This window comes from Zalophus californianus, chromosome 8 (assembly GCF_009762305.2).
Source record: "Zalophus californianus isolate mZalCal1 chromosome 8, mZalCal1.pri.v2, whole genome shotgun sequence".
NCBI classification, from domain to species: Eukaryota; Metazoa; Chordata; class Mammalia; order Carnivora; family Otariidae; genus Zalophus; species Zalophus californianus.
Genome location: NC_045602.1, coordinates 119,253,877 through 119,273,488, shown reverse-complemented (window position 1 = coordinate 119,273,488; position 19,612 = coordinate 119,253,877). Strand labels below are relative to the sequence as shown.

At 51.4% G+C, this 19,612-nt stretch overlaps 2 protein-coding genes across 7 annotated transcripts in view; both read right to left on the bottom strand.

Moving 5' to 3' along the window:
* ACTR5 (actin related protein 5) overlaps positions 1–7,772 on the bottom strand; it is a 31,730-nt gene extending 23,958 nt beyond the window's left edge. For 2 of the 6 annotated variants that reach the window (XR_003524626.1, XM_027621833.2), the window contains exons 1-3: positions 6,812–7,756; positions 5,412–5,641; positions 3,135–3,304 (exon numbers count right to left, since the gene is read on the bottom strand). Coding sequence is in view for 4 of the 6 variants with exons in the window: in XM_027621833.2 (XP_027477634.1) it covers positions 3,135–3,304; positions 5,412–5,641; positions 6,812–7,210 (799 nt within the window). In the remaining 2 variants the exon portion in view is untranslated. Of the gene's footprint in view, positions 1–3,134; positions 3,305–5,411; positions 5,645–6,811 lie in introns of all 6 variants that reach the window. The other 4 variants (XR_003524627.1, XM_027621831.1, XM_027621834.1 and 1 more) reach the window with 4 other exon arrangements.
* A 5,850-nt stretch (positions 7,773–13,622) lies between these two features.
* On the bottom strand, positions 13,623–18,736 carry SLC32A1 (solute carrier family 32 member 1). Its single transcript, XM_027620630.2, has 2 exons — positions 17,823–18,736; positions 13,623–15,557 (listed from the first exon to the last, which is right to left on the bottom strand). Exons 1-2 carry the CDS (start codon positions 18,213–18,215, stop codon positions 14,370–14,372), a joined length of 1,581 nt encoding a protein of 526 aa, XP_027476431.1. The 5' UTR covers positions 18,216–18,736; the 3' UTR covers positions 13,623–14,369.
* Positions 18,737–19,612: the final 876 nt, after the last annotated feature.

Sequence of the window (19,612 nt, the reverse complement as noted above, 5' to 3'; positions counted from 1 at the left end):
TCAATGCATGTCATTGCAGATGACAAGATTTCATTCATTTTTATGGCCAATAACACTCCTTTGTGTATATATATATACACACCACATCTTCTTTACCCATTCATCTATCAATGGACACTTGGGCTGCTTCCATAATTCAGCTATTGTGAATAATGCTGCTATAAACATAGGGTACATATATCCCTTTGAATTAGTGTTTTTGTATTCTTGGGGTAAATATCCTATAGTGTGATTACTGAATCATTGGTGGCTCTATTTTAAACTTTTTTTTTTAAGATTTTATTTATTTATTTGACAGAGAGAGACACAGTGAGAGAGGGAACACAAGCAGGGGGAGTGAGAGAGGGAGAAGCAGGCCTCCCTCGGAGCAGGGAGCCCGATGTGGGGCTCGATACCAGGACCCTGGGACCATGAACTGAGCTGAAGGCAGACTCTCAACGACTGAGCCACCCAGATGCCCCTATTTTTAACTTTTTAAGGAACCCCCATACTGTTTTCCAGAGTGGTTGCACCAGTTTGCCTTCCCACCAACAGTATAAGAGGGTTCCTTTTTCTCTACAACCTGGCCAACACCTGTTTCCTATGTTTTTGATTTTAGCCATTCTGAGAGGTGTGAGATGGTATCTCCTTGTAGTTTTGATTTGCATTTCCTTGATGGTGAGTAATGTTGAGCATCTTTTCACGTGTCTCTTGACCATCTGTATGTCTTCTTTGGAGAAATGCTTGTTCATGCCTTCTGCCCATTTTTAATTGGATTATTTGTTTTTTTGGTGTTGAGTTGTATCAGTTCTTTACATATTTTGGATACTAACCCTTCATTGGATGTGTCATTTGCAAGTATCTTCTCCCACTCCATAGGCTGTCTTTTAGTTTTGTTGACTGTTTCCTTCACTGTACAGAAGCTTTTTATTTTGATGTAGTCCCAATAAAACAACACATTTCTAAATAATCAATGGTTCATAAAAAGACACCTTGAGGGAAATTAGAAAATATCTGAACTCAATAAAAATGAAGATATATCAAAATCTATAGGGTAGATAAAGTAATGTTGAGGAAATTTGCAGCATTAAATGCTTAAAAAGAAGAATGGTCTTGGGGCGCCTGGGTGGCTCAGTAGTTAAGCAGCTGCCTTCGGCTCAGGTCATGATCCCGGGGTCCTGGGATTGAGCCCCGCATCAGGCTCCCTGCTCAGCGGGAAGCCTGCTTCTCCCTCTCCCCCACTTGTGTTCCCTCTCTCGCTGTGTCTCTCTCTGTCAAATAAATAAAATCTTAAAAAAAAAAGTCTCATAATAATCTGAACTTCTACCTTAAGAATGTAGAAAAAAGAGAACTAAACCTAAAGCAAGTAGAACAAAGGAAATAATAAAAAGACATCAATGAGATTACCTAAATAGTCCTGTATCTATTAAATTGAATCCATAGTTAAGTCTTCAGAAAAAGAAATCCCCAGGCTCAAATGGTTCCACTGGAGAATTCTATCAAACATTTAAAGAAAAAAAGTATCAACTATCTACACAATCTTTTTCAGAAAGTAGAAAAAGGTGGGGGGGGGGGCGCCTGGGTGGCACAGTCAGTCAAGCATCCGACTCTTGGTTTCGGCTCAGGTCATGATCTCAGGGTAGTGAGATCAAGCACCACATCAGGCTCGAGAGGTGAGCACAGAGCCTCCTTAAGATTCTCTCTCTCTCTCTCTCCTTCTGCCCCTCCCCCACCAAATTAATTAAAAAAAAAAAAAAAGGAGGAACATTTTCCAACTAATTTAACAAGACCAGCATCACCATGATACCAAGACCAGACAAATATAAGAAAACTATAGATCAACATCCCTCATGAATATAGACATAAAACCCCATAAAATATTACCAACTCAAATAAAGCAACATATAAAAAGATTAATATACCTGAACAAGTGTGGTCTATCACCCCACCCAATCAAGGCTAGTTCAATATCCAAAACCCATTGTTATAATCTCCCATATGAATAGTCCAAAGCAGAAACACCATAGGATCATATCAATTGGTGGAGGAAATGCATTTCACAAAATTCAAAATCCATTCATGATAAAAATGATCAGTAAAACTAGGAACAGAAGGGAATTTCCTCAGCCTGATAAAGGACATCTGCAAAAAACTTCACACTGACATCATATACTTAACAGTGAAAAACTACATTCCCCCACCACCCCAAAAAGAGGAACTGGGCACAAGACAAGGATGCCCACTATTACCACTCCTATTCAACACTGTACTGGAAGTCTCAACCAGTAAAATAAAGCAAGACAAAGAAAAAAAAGGCAAACAGATTGGAAAAGAAGAAATAAAACTGTCCCTATTCACAAATGACATGTCTACACAGAAATTCCCAAGGAATCTACAAAAAATTAAACTAAATTTAGCAAGGTCCAGTATATGAGGTCAACGCATAAAAATTAACTGCATTTCTATAAATTAACAATGAGCAAGTGGAAACTGAGATGAAACAAGCAAAGACAGACTTAGGCACAAATCTAACAGAACATGTGCAGGATCGATATGTTGAAAACTACAAAATGCTGAAGAAAGAAATCAATAAAGGACCTACATAAATGGAAAGACCTACTACGTTCACGGATTAGAAGATTCCATATAGTACAAAATGTCACATCTCTCCAGTCTAGATTTACTATTACAGCTTGATTTAGTATTGTATTTGGATTTTTGTTTCAAATGTTGTTGTTTCAGGGACACCGGGGGGGCTCAGTCGGTTGAGCATCTGCCTTCAGCTCAGGTCATGATCCCGGGGTCCTGGGATCTAGTCCTGCATCAGGCTCCCTGCTCAGCAAGGTGCCTGCCATCCCCCTGCCTATACTCTTGCTCTCTCTCTCCATCTCTCTTTCATTCTCTCTCTCTGGCAAATAAATAAATAAAATCTTTTAAAAAAAAGTTGTTTCATATCCAATCTAATCCACAGATTTCATATACTTTCAATCAAAATCCCAACAGAACATTTTTGTAGATATGAACAAGCTAATCCTAACATCTATATGGAAAGGAAGAGGGGATACTGAAAAGCGAAAGAGTCATCCCGGGAACAACTTGAGGAACAGCCCCAGGTCCAACATCTCCCAGCCACAGGCAAACGCCCTCTTCTTTACCGCCCACATAATCGTCAGCAACGTAGCTGTGTTCATGCAGGATCTCCTCCATGCGGCTGAGAGTGATGGCTGCCAGGTGCCCAGGATACTTCAGCTGCAGGAGGCGCTGGAGGTAGCCAGCTGCTTGGCTTCCTCCCAGATTGATGCGTTTGCAGTTTTTAGCATCTAACCTACAATCAAGGAATGGAAAACAACACTGACACTTTGGCAACATGGAAGAAAGAACAGGGAACACTTCGTGGGGAGTTTGGGGGAAGGATAATAATTCAGATGAACAAAGAAGAAATGGACCCGGTGAGGGAAAGGAAAACTTTACAGATGAAGGGACTCTAAAGCTCCCTTGATTCAGCCTCTTACACTATGCAGGAAGCCCTAGTCCACACCCAGATCCATGGCATCTAACTTCCATCAAGAGTCTCAGAAGGAAACAAGGTTTGATGGGAAGATTGTGCGCTCCGAATTCAGACCCTTATGTCACTTGTGAGGAATTTCTCAAACTGTGGTCCTTGTAGAATTAGCTGGGGGAAATGTTAAACATGCCAATTCTCAGGACTCATTTGCTTTGGGGTAGGCCTGGGAATACACATTTTAACAAGCTTCCCAGGTAAGTATAGCACAGGCTGGAGTCTGAGAACCCCTCCCCTAGACACTCCCCTTCTACTGATGCATACACATTAAGTACAGACATACTGGCTTACTGTAATCTCCTAAAAGGACCTGGTCCCTTTTCACATGATGCGAAGGGGAAGAGAACCAGAATAACATTTTTCTTAATGTGAAAAATTAAGAGAAGCAGAGCACTAGGATCTTGCTGCGTATTGAAATGTTACTGCTATATCACCCCTCACCAGCAGATGCCAGTACAGAACAGGACAGGCTCCACTGTGATCATTTCTTTCTTTTTTTTTTTTAGATTTTATTTATTTGACAGAGAGAGAGAGAGGAAAACACAAGCAGGGGGAGCAAGAGAGGGAGAAGCAGGCTTCCCGTGGAGCAGGGAGCCCGATGCGGGGCTTGATCCCAGGACCCCGAGATCATGACCCGAGCCGAAGGCAGACACTTAACGACTGAGCCACCCAGGCGCCCCTCACTGTGATCATTTCTTAGCTTTCAGGTAAAATACTTTTCTCTCAATATGCTATAAAAATAACATAATGTTATTTTTAATTTCCACATATTCTGCTTACATAAAATAGAAAATTCCATATATCAGGAGTGTTTGGTAATGTGTAAAAGAAGTATTATCTTCATAAATTTTTATAGAAACTTCAAGAGAAATGACCATTTTAGGTCTCAATTAATTCAGTAACATTTATTTTGACTTAAACATTCAGACTCTTCTATAGTTCACAAAATGCCATCACCATTATCTCATTTCATCCTCAGAGTAACCCTGAAAAAAATCAGTTTTTCCCAATTTTACAAGTTAAGAAGCTATGTGAAGAAGGCAAATAACCTCATCCTCAGCAGGGTTGCAAACCCAGGCATTCAACTCCAAAGCCAGGGTTCCACTCCTTACTTACACGCCCTCTTTATGCAATAAGAAACCTCAGGAGAGCACGATGTTGGCCTAGTCTCTTCTCAGACAATAAAAGTCCAACTATAACATGAAAACACGTTTAGGGGTGCCTGGGTGGCTCAGTCGATTAAGCGTCTGCTTTCAGCTCGGGTCATGATCCAAGGGTCCCAGAATCGAGCCCCAAGTCGGGCTCCCTGCTCAGTGGGGAGCCTGCTTCTCCCTCTCCCACTCCCCCTGCTTGTGCTCTCTATCAAATAAATAAAATCTTAAAAAAAAAAAAAAACAGGTTTAAAAATGACAGAAACTACCCTCACCTTTTATCCAACTTGGAAATGTACCTATATTATGTGCCAGGCACTGTACCTGAAAAAAAAAAAGGTCTAAACAATCATGATTAATAAAAAGGTGACTCCAGAACACAAAGACCGTTTAAATTACTCAAATAACTTATTCAAAACATTTTTATGAAACACCTACTACCTGTTAGCTATCTTGTCATAAATCAAAACAGTAAAGTTCTAGAATTATTGATCTGGACCTCAAAGACTATCTACCGCAACTCCTACCAGGAGGTCACAAAGGATGGAAGGTGAATTGACTTAACTGAAGTCACATAGTGAAGTATGTCAGCGCCAAGCCCAGAGGCCAGTTCATAGTTCAATACTTGTTCTTTCCACTTCACCTTTCAAGTGGGCACCCAATAAATGTTTCCCGAATGCTTCTCAAAACAGCACTCAAATGCTGTCAGTGCTACTCACCTCCCTTCTAAGATGGGTAAAATATGTGTACACTGGTATCCAGAGGAAATGATGAGCCCACTGGAAATCAAGTTCTTTGGCTTATTGTGGTAGAAGCTGAAAAGGCTGTCTATTCCATAGGCAACCTTAGGAATCCCATAGCACTCAAAAAGAAGCTCAGACATCATTTGCCGAGAATACAGTGGGTTGCACACAGCTTCGGTCAAAACTATGGGATGATCAACACAGCCCTACTTTGAAAGAAAAGGGAGAACAGATGAGTAACAAAAGAATACTCTTTTTAAAGCATAAAAGAAACCAAAGTCCTACTGTAAAGACTGAATTTGCTTTTGGTCTTCAATCAAAAACCTGACCGGAAGCAACTGTAAAACATTCATCTCATCCTTACTAGAGGTTGTTTTAGAAAATATGAAAGTAGGGTCAATTTAAGGTTATTAAGTCAAGCCCCATCCAAACTGCCAGCAAATCATGTTGGCTCTATCTTCAATGTACCTCCAGAATCCAACTGCTTCTACCACATACCCCTCCCTGGACCTCCTTCACCTAAGTCACCACCACCTCTCACTTGGATTATTCCGACAGCCTCCTTACTGGGTCTCCTGGTTCTACCCTATGACCCATGCCAATCCATTCTTCATACAGCAGCTATAGTGATCCTTTCGGAACAAAAGTCATGTCCCTGCTCCACTCAACACCCTGCAACGGCTTCTCATTTCACTCAAGTAAAAGCCAAATGTGATTTGCTCCCTCATCACCTCTCTGACTTCCTCCTCCACTGACTACTCTCCTCTTACTCTGGCTGCCCTCAGTTAGGCTTAGGGCACACTCCTGCTCAGGGCCTTTTCACTGGCTGTTCCTCTGGAATACTATTTGCTCAGACATTCACATGGCTTATTCCCTCAATCACCTCCTTCAAACCTTGCTAGGACATCACCTTCTTCCTGAGTCTTACCTTGACCATCTGAAAAAACGTAATCCTCTCCTCTCCTCCTAACCACGCCTTAGAATCTACTACTTAATTCTATTGTTTATTGTCTGCCTTTTCATTCTAGGTCCATAGCACAGGAAACTTTGTGTTACATTCATGGATGTATTCCAAACGCCTAGAAAAGCGCCTGACACAGAGTAGGTGCTCAATACAGATTAGTTAATAAATGAATTTGATAACAAACGAGCACCTATGCCGAATGTACGCTGCAACAGAGAAGGAGCGTTGTTTTGTTCACTGCTGTACTCCAAGAGCCTAGCCCAGGGCTTACACACGTTGGGCACTTAAGATTTACTCGACTGACTAAATGACAACGAGAACTACTGTAGTGACTACGTCCTCTCGGCGAGCAGTGCGGGGAGCTGCGACCTCACCCCTTCCCTCAAGCCCAACCCATCTCCCCCTGCCTCACCTGTGAGGAGACACCCAGGTGCTGGAAGCTGTAGTCCAGCAGCAGCTCCTGCAGCTCCAGGTTGACCGGTACGTTGCGGTCGAAGGGTGAGCGCAGCATCCAGCGCAGCGGCTCCAGGCTGCCCAGCGCGTTTCCCACCTGCGGGCCCGCCCCGCCCCGAGCCCCGCCACGCCCGCGGGCGCACACAGCGCGGAACTGCAGGCGCGGCTCGGGGCCTGGATCCGGCCCGGGGCATGCCCAGCCGGCGCGGGCCTGGAACGACCCGTTGTCCAGCACGAGTGGCACCGGCAGTGGCCCGTGTGCCCCCGGGCCGGCCTCCAGCACTGGGTCTGGCGCGGCCCGGGCATCGCGGAACGGGTAGACATTCGCCACCGGCCCACCGGCAGCGGCCACCGCCATCTTGGAGCGCGTACGCTGTGCCCGCCCCTCGCCGCAGCGTCCGCCCAGACGGCGCTAACCCCGCCCCTCGCCGCAGCGCCCGCCCAGAGGGCGCCAATCCCTGCCCCCCACCGTAGCACCCGCACCATCGGCAGGAGACTCCGCCTCGTATGTGACGAAAGACCCCCAAAGCCTCCTCCCCTCGCTACGCCTGGCCACCCTTTTCGCTTGACTCGCCCCTAGCGACCCAGGCCGCCTTTGAGATCACTAGGCCCCGCCCATGCTAGCCTCGAAGTCCCGCCTTTGCTTAACCTCGCCCCACCATCCGATCTGGCCACGCCCCTTCGCTCCCGCCGGGATGTCGGCCAGTAAGCCCCGCCCCTGTATTGTAACACCATCAGGCTCCGCCCCTTCCCGGCCTCCAGAACCCGGCGCGAAACTACGCCGGGCCCGCCTTTTCGCCCGGCCACACCCCGTTTTTTGGGTAGCTCACCTTCAACCGCCCTTGGCTCCTCCTCCACAGGGTTTTGACGCCCTTAGCCGGGCAGTCAGGGAAATTCAAACTCTGGGCTATTGACAGCGATCAATTTCTTGACCAGAGATCTTGCTACGCACTTTCACTTTGTGAAAATTCATCAAACTGTCCACTTAGGATTTGTGCACTTGCCTGTGTGTAATATTTTGTAATACAATAAAGAGTGTCTTAATACATTTATTATTAAATAATTATTTATTTATTAACTCCCACGGACTACGCCCTCTCACTGAGACCTCAAAGACTGAGAAAAGGACTAATTGATCCTCAATATGTATATTCTCTCTTCCTTTTAGTGGTATAACTCCCACGCAAGGTCATCTAGTATGAGTATATGACTAAATTCTGGCCCATGGGGGTAGGAGCGGAGATAATGTGACACCCGTCCCTCCCAGTTTTAGCTCTAAAAGGATTAGGCAAGCTCTCCCCTACCCGATTTCCTCCAGCTAGGGGGATACAAAGGTTTAGGGCAGCTGCACTCTACACTTCCAGTTCTGGAACATGTAAATTTGAGAGAAAAAAGCAAGTTAATTATAATAGATGGCTCTGAATAAACACTTCTAGCAAGAGATAAGACCATAAGCCTTTCTCAAAATTTCTGTGAACACCTCTAGGCCAGATTGAGAACCAGCCTAGTGGCAAAATCAGATTAAGTGTGTTGCCTTCCAACACAAACCCATTGTCTCAGATATGTGAAAGTACCCATCCTTGAGCTGGGAAAGCAGGAATAAGCAGAACACAGAGACAGTAAATATAAATGAACGTAAGTAAGTTTAAGAACTACATCTATGTATGCTAACATGGACAAATCTTCAAGATTTACTTTTATTTTTTGTTTATTTATTTTTTAAAAACTCCTTTTTTTCTAAAGATTTTATTTATTTACTTGACAGAGAGAGACACACAGTGAGAGAGGGAACACAAGCAGAGGGAGTGGGAGAGGGAGAAGCGGGCTTCCCGCCGAGCAGGGAGCCCGATGCGGGGCGCGATCCCAGGACCCTGGGACCATGACCTGAGTCGAAGGCAGACACTTAACGCCTGAGCCACCCAGGTGCCCCTCAAGATTTATTTTTAAAAGGAATGAGTGAAGGCAGTACAGTGCATAGTGAACTCCCTTTACGAAAGAGAGGGAACAAATACATATGGTTTCGCTTGTATTTTCATACAGATAGAGAGGAAACATATGAGTTTACTTGTAAAGGGAGGAGTCAAGGTGGGAGGATCAGGTGTGGGAAACTTTTTCACTGCATATTTTAAAACATTTTTAGCTATGTGAATCTATTACTTTTCCAGGAAAAAAAAAAAGCACTGTGTATAAGTAAGGTAGACTGGATTCTTGATACCAGTTCTTCACTCCCATACAATAATAGGATTATAATCCATACCATCTGCCCCGTAACTTTGTAGGGCCTCTCACTACAGACGTTGATACTGGGCTTGGCCATGTGGCTTGCATTTAGCCAAGGATAACCAAATGTGATCTGAGCAAAGACTTAAAATGTGCTTTGTGGTTTAGACTGCCCTCTTGCACTCCTGCTGTTAATAAGAAGAACATGCCCTGAGTCTAAAGAGGATGGAAGACCCCTGGAGCAGACAAGAACACAAACTGCAGCCGGGAACCAAGTCCAGCTGACCTTCAACCTAAAGTTGACCTGCCCTGTGGACCCATGAACAATAACAACAAGAAAAATATTTGTCCTTATAATCTGCTGAAATTCTGGGTTGCCATGCAGCATTATTGCAGGAGAACATTGACAGCTACACTAGACCAATGCTGTCCAATAGTACTTTCTGCCATGATGGAAATGTCCTATAGTCTGCAATGTCTAATGCCTGAGCCACATGTGAGTAGTGCAACTGAGGAGCAGATTTTTTTTCTTTTACTTAATTTTAACTTACATTTACATTTAAATAACCATATGTAGCTAGTGGTTACTCTGTTGCACAACATAGCACTAGTCAAATCTATGGTTGTGATTATTTGCCCATGGAAATGACTAGAAGAAAATAGACAGAAGCCTACTGTATTAGTTTCCTAGGGCTGGCATGATAAAGTACCACTAGCTAGAATGGCTGAAAACAACAGAATTTTATTCTCTCATAGTTCCGGACGCCAGAAGTCCCAAATCAAGGTGTTGGCAGAGCCATGCTCTCTCTGGAGACTCTAAGGGAGAATTTGTTCCATGCCTTTATCTTCTATTTTGGTGTTGCTTATACACACATCACTCCCCTCTCTGCCTCCACTGTCACGTGGCATTTTTCCTGTATGTGTATCTCTTTTCCTCTTTTTATAAGGACACCAATCATATTGGATTAAGGTCCCGTCCCACTTCAGTATGACCTTAACTAATTACATCTGTACACCCTGTTTCCATCCCACCCACAGAGTGTTGTTGGGAGCTGCTGGAAGTGTAAATCTTCTCCCCCACCCCAACCCCCCCACCCGCCCACTTGCCTTGAGCTTGGCCCTCAGCACTCCTGGACCATCCAGCTGGGTGTTTCTGGCTAGAGGCCTCTCCTCTCCTGGTCCCTCCTGGCCCCCACAACTGGCAGAGATGGCACCCACAGCATCACTGTGAGATCAGTCACAGCCGGGCTCTCGAACAGACTCAATCCAAACCTCTAGGAAGTAGAGCTCATCTCCCAAGCCCCTATCTCACTGAGATTAGCATGAGGCAAGTGAAGCATTTGTTAGGAGAGCAAAATTTAAGAAGGTGCAAAAGAATTCCATAAGATATTTGATAAACTATTTTCAAGGTCAAAATTCAAAACTGAACTATAATGTTCAAAATAACATGAACAAAATAATAAAATTTGAAATCAAGACCGGATCATTGCTGATACTTTCTTTTGCTTCAGACTCAGTATGGTTGAGCGTATACTGGTCTATACTCTCTGAATGTCACTGTTACTGATCCTGCATGCTTCAGCAATAGGGAAATACACTGAGGTCTGCATCTTTGAAATGCATTTTTTTAAAAGGTGGATTGCTAGATGAATAGATGGATAGATGGATAGATATGGAATAGCTATTTCAGCATTGTAAAAATGTTAATTGTTCAGTCTAGGTGGTGGGTATGTGGGCTGTCAGTGTAGAATTTGTTTACCTTTTCTGTATGCTTGAAATTTTTCTTAAGGTTGAAAAGGAAAAAAATAAAAAACAGTGAGAAGGACACCCAAGGCTGGCTTTCTGAGGTCAAACCAGCTCCCTCTCCTGAATCCCTGGATGTCCAGGTCTGGGTTTTCCATCACACCCTCACTGGCAGTGAGGACTAAGCCCTGTAGCTGGTCTGCCGCCTCTTTGACTGAAGCCTCTCTCTGGCCCTTGACCTTGAGATCCTTCATCCCCACCAACAGAAAGTCAAGGATCCTCTGAACTTCGTGACTGGTCCTTATGAGCCTCTTTGGCTCCCTCCTTCCCTCCCAAGTTCCTAAGGCAGGAACAGATCAGTCCCTGGGGTAAGACATGTCATTTAATTCCACAACAGAGCATCTTTCTGTATTTCAGGGGAAAACGATCAAAAGCCCATTTTGAAATATGGAGGACCTGCAAATTAAGCACTAAACGGTGATTATCAACTGGGTGGGGGGGGGGGAGAATGGCAGGAAGGGAAGAAGCATTTAGAAATCTGGGATCTGCAGGAAAGAGTTTATCCAAATTCTAAAAGTGGAGAGCTTTCTTTGAGGGCTGGCAGCTTGCGTTCTCACTGCTGGGGGACGAGACAGGGCTGTCTCGGGAACAGGTGGCGGCGACTCCTGGGTTCCGGTGGGGGGCGGGGCAAGGGTCTTGGTTCCAGGCCAGGGCCCCAAGGCATTGAGCCAGGTACACCGACCCATGGCTGCCTGCCGTGGACGCCGGAGGGGACCGCTTATCAGGAAACATGCTAAGACCTGCTGGGTACAGATGGGCACACTGGGGGGTGCAGAGGTGGATTCCCCCACCCCTTCCTCAGTTCGACCCCCAGGGAAGATTCATTAGGCCAGGCCTAACACCTCCCTCAGACTCAGACAGTGCCCTCGCTGTGGACCCGAAGCACGACTGGAGTGCTTCCTTTCAACTTATATCCATGCACATTGGTGTGTTAGGGGCAGGGGCGGCGTGGAGATGGGTCCCAGCTACCTGCTCCCTATTTCTCCCGGCAGCCTGAATATGAGTCTGAAATGGATGTCCTACCTATGAGGGTGCGCCTAGAAGGCTGGCTCTCCTGCTCCATCACCCTCAGGACCCGACCGGGTGACCAGGGCTCCTGCAAGCTGAGCATAAAGCCCGGAGCAGGACTGAGGGGAGTGGATCTAGGCAAGTCCGCGGAGGTGGCAGCCACTGCGTCCAGACCTGCCTGCTGTCTCATTTGTCCTTCTAAAGATGGGAAGGATGGAGCTGGTGCACGTGATGCCCCCACTTTGCCTTCCACTGCAGCAGTCGGGGCTTTTTCTGAAGACTACAGACTGCCCTGAGACTCAGAGCACATCCCAGGGTCGGTGGACCGGTGGATGGGTAGACTGACCCAGGAGAAGTGGCAAGCAGGGCAGGGGGAGGGTCAGCTTCCAGGCCTGGGAGACATCAGAAAGCCTAGGGAAGCTGGAAAGTGAGGATTCTTTGGCCAGCTCCGGATCCTGGACGAGAGACAATTGTGACAAAGGGGGATTAGGTGTTTGACATCTGGACCTCTCAAATGGTCCGTTTAAATTGTCAGAATCTTGGGCAGCAGAGAGGACCAGATCTTAACCTTCTTCCACTCCATGGCTGCAGAACCAAGGTGGTGAGGGGTCACCTCTGTCGCAGGTATGCCCACAAAGATGCTCTGTGTGTGTGCGCATACACACACACACACACATTCATCAAGGCTCTCACAAGACACAGAGGTAGCCTTCCCCCCACCCCACACGCAGATCTTTATATCTCCTATGCATGGCACGCATGGGCACCCACAACCGTTGCAGAGAGTGGGGAGAATGGACATTGTTCTTGGGCATTCTCGCAGTTCTTCCTTGTGCACAGATCACATCTAGAGAAACTGCTCCAAACTAGTCCTCTACCTTGGTGGTGGAGACCAAAAACCTCCCACATGGTTTGTCTCCTGTGAGGACCCTAGGAATGGCCTGGCCTTCCTGCCTTCCTCAACCGCATCTATTAAGTCTGACTATGACCTTCTCCAACGGGTCTGGGATTGGCACCCTGGAGTCGGATCTGCACCAAAAAAGGACTGGATCCTCTAGGTTAATTAAAAAAAAAAAATCTTAAACAGGCTGTTCAAGAAGAGGGGAGATTGGGACACAAATTGCTCAGGCTGTTGATTCTAAACAGCCAGATTTCTTCACTGTGGCCGTATAAACCTCAGCTTGGACTTGAGCGGGGTTCTCCTGGGTGAGAGATGCCTGGGAGACCAGGTTGGCCCCTGGCCCTGGGAGCCCCGGGGAAATACACAACCTGCTGTTGATTTCCTTTATAGTTCTCTTCACAGTCCACAGCCAAGTGTGGATTTCTGCATGCCCTTGTTTATTGTCTTTTTCTTTCCCCCCAGGATTGGAGGTTGAGAGAGTCCCCAGAATTCTCAGATGGATCCAACTCCCAGGAGGGATTCAGAACAAATATTATCCTGTTGGTGGCGGCGCGGAGGCCACATTGAAACCGCGGGGAGCTCGGCATGCTCCTTCCCTGCCTCCCGCAAACACCTGGAGGGCCTCCTCTTACTGCAGACCATCCTCCTCATTCCCCATGGCTCTCCCAGGACCCTTGAACTACAGGTGCTCCTCCACCCACACCTGCTTCACCAGGCCTGGCCAGAGCCGGATCCCCTGCGATCCAACGCTTTGGGATCCTCCCTCCCCTCAACCCCGTCGACCTCTCCCCCCCACCCCACTCCCCCATCCCCGGCCCTGGGCACAAAAATGCAGAACTGACAGGAGGCGCGGGCGCCTTTGTTTCTTCTTTATTTGCGGATATAATGATGTACCGCACTCTAAATTAGAGATAGATTTTTTTTTCTGATATACATTTCATCTTATTCACCACGAGCACACCACACGCACAGTAGAACAGTTCCACAACCTGATAAATTGCACAAGATGAGTTTGGATTCCTGAAAACCGTTAGGCAAGCCGGCCCTGCCTCGGCTTCTCGCTTCCCCGCTTCGCCGAAGGAAATCGCCCACCCGAAACGGATTTCCCGGCCAGCCTTTCCCTTTGCAGGGTTGAAACGTCTCTGGAATGGGAAGCGCTCTTGCTGGAAATGGCTGGACGCTGCAGATTCCGAGCACTGGATGGCTGTGAAATGTCCCCCCCCCCCCAAGGTCAAGTTTCTGCGCCTGCGAGCTGCGCCCCCTCTCCCTCCCTTCCCACCTGCCTCGGTGACAGGGACCAAAGAGTCGGGGTCCCTCCGGGAAGGACAGAGAGCCCGGCCCACAAATTCGCCCCGCTTCCCCAGAAACTAGGGTGTTGTGGAAAAGAAAGGACAACAGAAACGCAGACGCGATGGATTGTGGATTCCTATCCCCTCCCACCCCACCCCCCACCCCCGATAATCAGAAACTAGGAACCAGAGATGTTTAAAGCTTGGCTTCCCAAGCAGGGCGGCAGGGCGCACAGGGCCGGTGGGGGTGGGTGGGGAGGGTGGGAAGAGCGCGGGAGAACCGGAGCCCTGGCGCCCTAGTCCTCCGCGTTGGTTCGGTAGGCCTCGATGAGGCCCTCCAGCGAGTGCACGAAGCCGGACACACTGCAGATGCCGCCGATGACGAAGATGGCGACATCGAAGAAGACTTGGTGCCACAGCAGCTTGCGCCAGAGCAGGCGCAGGTGGAAGAGGCTGGGCAGCAGGAAGCAGAGGCCGGCGCCCGTGAGACTGCCGGTGAGGCCCATGAGCAGCGCGAAGTGCGGCACGTAGATGGCCATGAGCAGCGTGAAGACCACGAGCGCACAGCGCAGCGTCAGCCCCCACGATTTGAGGCGCCCGTCGCCGCCGTAGCAGCCGGGGAAGAACGCGCGGCTGCCTTCCTGGAAGAGCGACTTCTCCAGCACCTCGACAGCAGCGAAGAAGGGCAGCGGGTAGGACAGCAGCGCTTTGGCCACCAGGAAGATGTTTACCACGGCACGGATGGAACCAGGCAGGTTGTCCGTGATGACCTCCTTGGTCTCGTCGGCCCAGGTGAGGTAGGCGACCAGCGCGAAGAGGCCTTTGAGCACGCAGGCGGCGATGTGCGTCCAGTTCATCATGCAGTGGAACTCGCTGGGCTGCTGCATGTTGCCCTCCAGCGAAGGCAAGAAGATCTGGGACGTGTAGCTGAACACGATGATGCCAATGGAGATGGGAAACTTCTTGACGTCGATATAGAACTTGACCTTCTCCCAGGCCCAGTCGCGCGCCCGCGAGAGGCAGTAGGCGATGACCAGGATGTTGATGACGAAGTGAGCCAAAGTGCACAGCAGGCTGAACTTGGACACCGCCTTGAGGTTCTTAAGGAAGGCGCAGGGCAGCAGCACGGCAGTGGCGATAATGGACCAGGACTTCTGCGACACGGGCAGCCCTGGGAAGCTGTTGTACATGAGATTGCCGCTGACCACCACGTACAGGATGCAAGTCATCACCAGCTCGATGATCTGCGCTACGTTCACCACGCGGCCTCCCAGCGTGGGGAAGCGCGGGGCGCAGCACGCGTTGGCTATGGCTACATACGAGTCCCGCACCCGCACCACCTCGCCGTCCTCGTTCTCCTCGTACAGGCAGGCGATGAGGATCTTGCCGGTGTAGCAGCACACCACGGCGGCGAAGATGATGAGGAACAACCCCAGGTAGCCGCCGTGCAGGATGGCGTAGGGCAGGCCCAGCACGAACATGCCCTGCGAAGCGGAAAGGCAACCAGACCCGGGGGCTCAGCGGCCGCAGCGTCGCCAGAGGGGACCTGGGGGCGTACCTGGGGGGCGTGGCTTAAGGTTGTAGCCGCAAGGGGGCGCTAAGTGGAGTGAGACCAGGACTTGAGCCACCCGGAGGAGAGGTTAAGAGTAGGCTCTGGAATGGGAGTGCACCGAGGCCTACTGGGGGAGTCAGCCAGAGGTGGAGAGGGAGGTTTTCAAGGCCGCAACTGAGAGGGAAAGGTACGCCTACGGCTGGGAGGTGCGGAGGAGGCTGAGTGTGGGGTCAAGACACAAGGAGGGAATGGTATATGGAGAAGGGGCTGGAGGAGTCGTGGCCAGAAAAGGGCGCTGAGAAAGGTAGAGCTAGGCCTGAGCCATTAGGAAGAGGGGGCACGGGATTCAAGGTGGGACTGGAATGGGGTACAGGGGAGCTACTGAGGGCCTATGGCCGACTGCAGAAGGGAACACGAACGCGGCAATGGGAGGGGAAAGAGCTAGGGTAGAACGGAAGAGGGGCTGAGGGTGCAGGAACGCGAAGCAGAGGGAGGCAAGAACGGAGGGAATGTGAGGGATGCTCCCAAAGGCTTTGGTGGGGGAGGGGGGAGGGGGGAGGGGGGGAGGGGGGAGGGGGGAGGCCAGAGGCGCGCGGAGTGAGAATCCTAAGGCAAGGCTTCAGTAGGGTGGGAGAGGCTGGGGCCTAAGGAAGGGGCTGAGAGTGGTAGAGGCAAGCAGGATAAGGGGCCTCTGGGGGAAAGCGCAAGCGGGTGAGAATATAAATCAGGGACTCAAGCTGCAGACTCCGGCGGGCGGACCGTGCAAGGAGGGTTTAGGATCTACAAAGGGAAGAGAAGCTAACGAAATCCAGGGTTCCCGAGGCCTCCAGGCCTCCAGGCTCCCTCCCTGGCCTCCTTCCGGGCCTACAGAACGGGGCCTTCAAAGACGCCCCTGGCGAAGGCGCGGGTGACAAGGAGGCGGTCGCGGTCCCTTGCCCGTGGTTCTGCACCGCCGCCTCGCAGGGCCCGGGAGAGGGAGGCGCCTCGAATCGGACCACTTAGTGTGCAGGGCCCTGCGCAGCCTGGGTCCCCGAAGCAACCCCGCTTTGGCCTTCCGCTCCCAGGAGATCCATGTTGTGCGCCCCAACGACCATGCGCTCCGGGGGACGCCAGAGGGACCAAGCCACAGGGCCCGGGGGCTCCTTCGGCTGAGACCTCGTCCTCCCCTCAAGCCGCCGCCTGCCCGCCTTCGCCAGCTCCTGGGGTCGTTGTGCTGATTCCAAACCCGCTCCCCGCGGAGTCCGGCGCCGCCTGGTGGGGAATGGGGAGCTTCAAGTAGGGTGAAGGGGTGGCAGGCCTGGAGACCAGAGGCTGTTCAGAGCATCCGGAGGCTGCTTCTCCAGAGTGACACGCGGAGAAGCTGGTCGCCTCTTTGCCATGTAGCCGGGATTTCGGGCGAAAGGGGTGAGTCTGTGCACAGGGAGCACTGAGGTACCACAGACTAATTGTGCTTGTGCAGGCACATCATGCATGTGCTTATGTTTGTGTACACCTGAATGTCCCTAATAGGGCAGTACCTGAGAAAGTGGGCTGGATCCTGTTTGCAAGAATCTGTGCTTGTGTGCATGTGCATGTTCAAGGTTCGTGTGTGTTTGGTATATACAGGTATGTGCTTGTGTGGGGGGGTAGAAAGGTGCGTTTGAGGATAGTCTTGCGGTCTATATATAGATGCATATGTGTGCACCTGTGCGGCGTTTGTTCGTGAGGGAGGGTGGATGTGAGCAAGTGTGTCTTGTGCCTGTGTCAGGGGAGGAGACTCCCAGCTCAGCAATTTCCCTCCTTTCCTGAACATGCAGCTGTGAATCCATTCCGGAGTCCCAGGCGACACCGTTCTCTCCAATCCTGATTTTCTTTCTCCCTCACCCCGCCCCGCTCCCCTCTCCCGTTTCCCTCCGGTTTGCAGGGTCTCAGGGCAAGTGCCTCGGACCAAACCTCAGCCTAGCAGTCTTGCGCCTGGGGCCGCTGGAGGGAGTGCGGATCAGGGCGGGAGACCCCTCTTGTAGGGTTGTAGATTTCCCCCCCCTGCCCCCCCCACACACACAGGGCTGGGAGGGATGGAGGAAGGTGAGATCCTGGGTACCGGAGGGGATCTCTCCGCTGAGATCGCCCGGGGACTCGGACGGGGGTAGAGCCTGGTGCTCCAGAGCTGGAGGAGGTGGAGAGTAGGGACAGGCAGAGCAGGGAATCCCGCGCTCACCTGGATAGCGTTGGTCACGTTCCAGCCCGCCTCCCACGCGGTGATCTTGGGTTTGTCGTGGCCCCCGAATTCGCCACCAGCCCCCACATTCTGGTCCTTGGAGCCCGAGGGCGGCAGGGGCGCGCCACCGCCGCGCTGGTAATGGATGTCTCCCTCGACGGGCGGTTCGGCGCCCTCGTCCCCGCAGGGCTCACCCTCTGTTTTCAGGATGTCCATCTGCAGGCCCTGACGGTGCTCAAAGTCGAGGTCGTCGCAGTGAGCAAAACCCACCGCTTCCTCGTCGGTGGCCGCCTGAAAACCCATCCTGGCGAACATGCCGCTCACCTTGGCCTGGGACTTGTTGGACACGGTTGTGGCCACGTTGGACAGCTTGCTGCGGAGAAGGGTGGCCATGGCGGCGGCGGGGTCCGTGGAAAGGACAGAAGGGGCCGGGGACGCGGGGGATGCGCGGCAAGGCGGCGAGGGCCAGGGGGGCGCGAGGCCGCTATCTTCGCTCGCTTTCCCCGAGGCGCCCCAGGGCGCTCTGTCTCATGACCCCCTCGGGGGGCGTCTGAGGCTCGCTTGGAGCCCACCCTGCGGGCGGGCAGCGGGACTGGCGGAGCCGCGGCGGCGAGTGCACTGCGGAGCTGCCGCGGGGCGCGCGCTGGGCTGCGGAGGGCGGCGGCGGCGGCGGCGGCGGCGGCGTCAGAGCTGCTACGCGAGGCTGGTGCGGCGCCCCCACCCGTGCGCAACCCACTGCGCTCCCGCCCCTCGGAATCAGGCGGGGGGCGGGAGTTGGGGAAGGGGAAACACCCGGAGGCGAGGGGCGGGGGGAGGAGGGCAGCGAGAAGAGACAAGGGGCGCGAAGGGACTCGGGAGAATTGAGGTGGGGGCCGGGGAAGGGCGCCCGCCGGGTGGCACCGAGAGGGAGCGCACACGGGAGGGGGCGCGGAGGGCACGGTGGGGGCTGGAGTGCTGCATTTCTGGGGGAGGTGCTAAGCTCGGATCCTAGCCCTTCCCACCTCGCCGCCGCAGGGAGGGAGGGGGCCGGAGCGTGCTGATGCTCGCGGTCCCGCGGCCGCGACTACCCCCTCCAGAGCCCGGGAGCCTTTCGGCCCCAGAGCCTCTGGCCAAGGACTGGTCTGGAGGTCCAGAAAGGCGGAAGGACAGTTACCTGTCTCCGGCGGCGCGGGCCGTCTGGGCGTCGATCTGTACCCATTACTCACACTGAGACCTGGCCGCAAGCCCCCCTCGGAGGCAGAAGTGTCCGTCCTGGACCGCTCTCAAGAATGCTCAGCCCGCCTGGGTCACGGGGCTGTCTCAGCCCGTCTAGGGACGCCGCGATGAAAGCGCTTCTGCGGCTCGCTCGCCACCGACCGGCCTCCAGATGTATGCAGAATGGAGGCGAAAGGTTGGCCTTTCACTTTCTTTTCGTTTGGGAGTCTGGAAGGAGGCAGGACTTCGTGAGGGCCTCTCTCGACAGCCTCGTGGCGGGTCTGCGAATGTCCACGCCGCAGAGGGGCGCAGCCGGTATCCCGCCGGTAGGAAAGCAGGGCTCGCCGCGGGCCCCGGGCGCGGAGGTGCGCTGTGCGCTCGCCGCGGTGGTGAAAACCTAGACCCTTTCTGTTGAGTGGGGTGCGTGTGTGCGCGCGCGAGTAAGAGAGCGACCCCGAGACAAAGACCGATACCTTATCAGATACTGCTACGGGCCGAATCTGAGCGGATTCCGAGGGTGAGATTTGGTAACCGTGTTTGTTCTGTAAATGTGTGGTTTCGTGCGCCTGTGAGCCTGTGCGTTCGCAGAGCTTGTG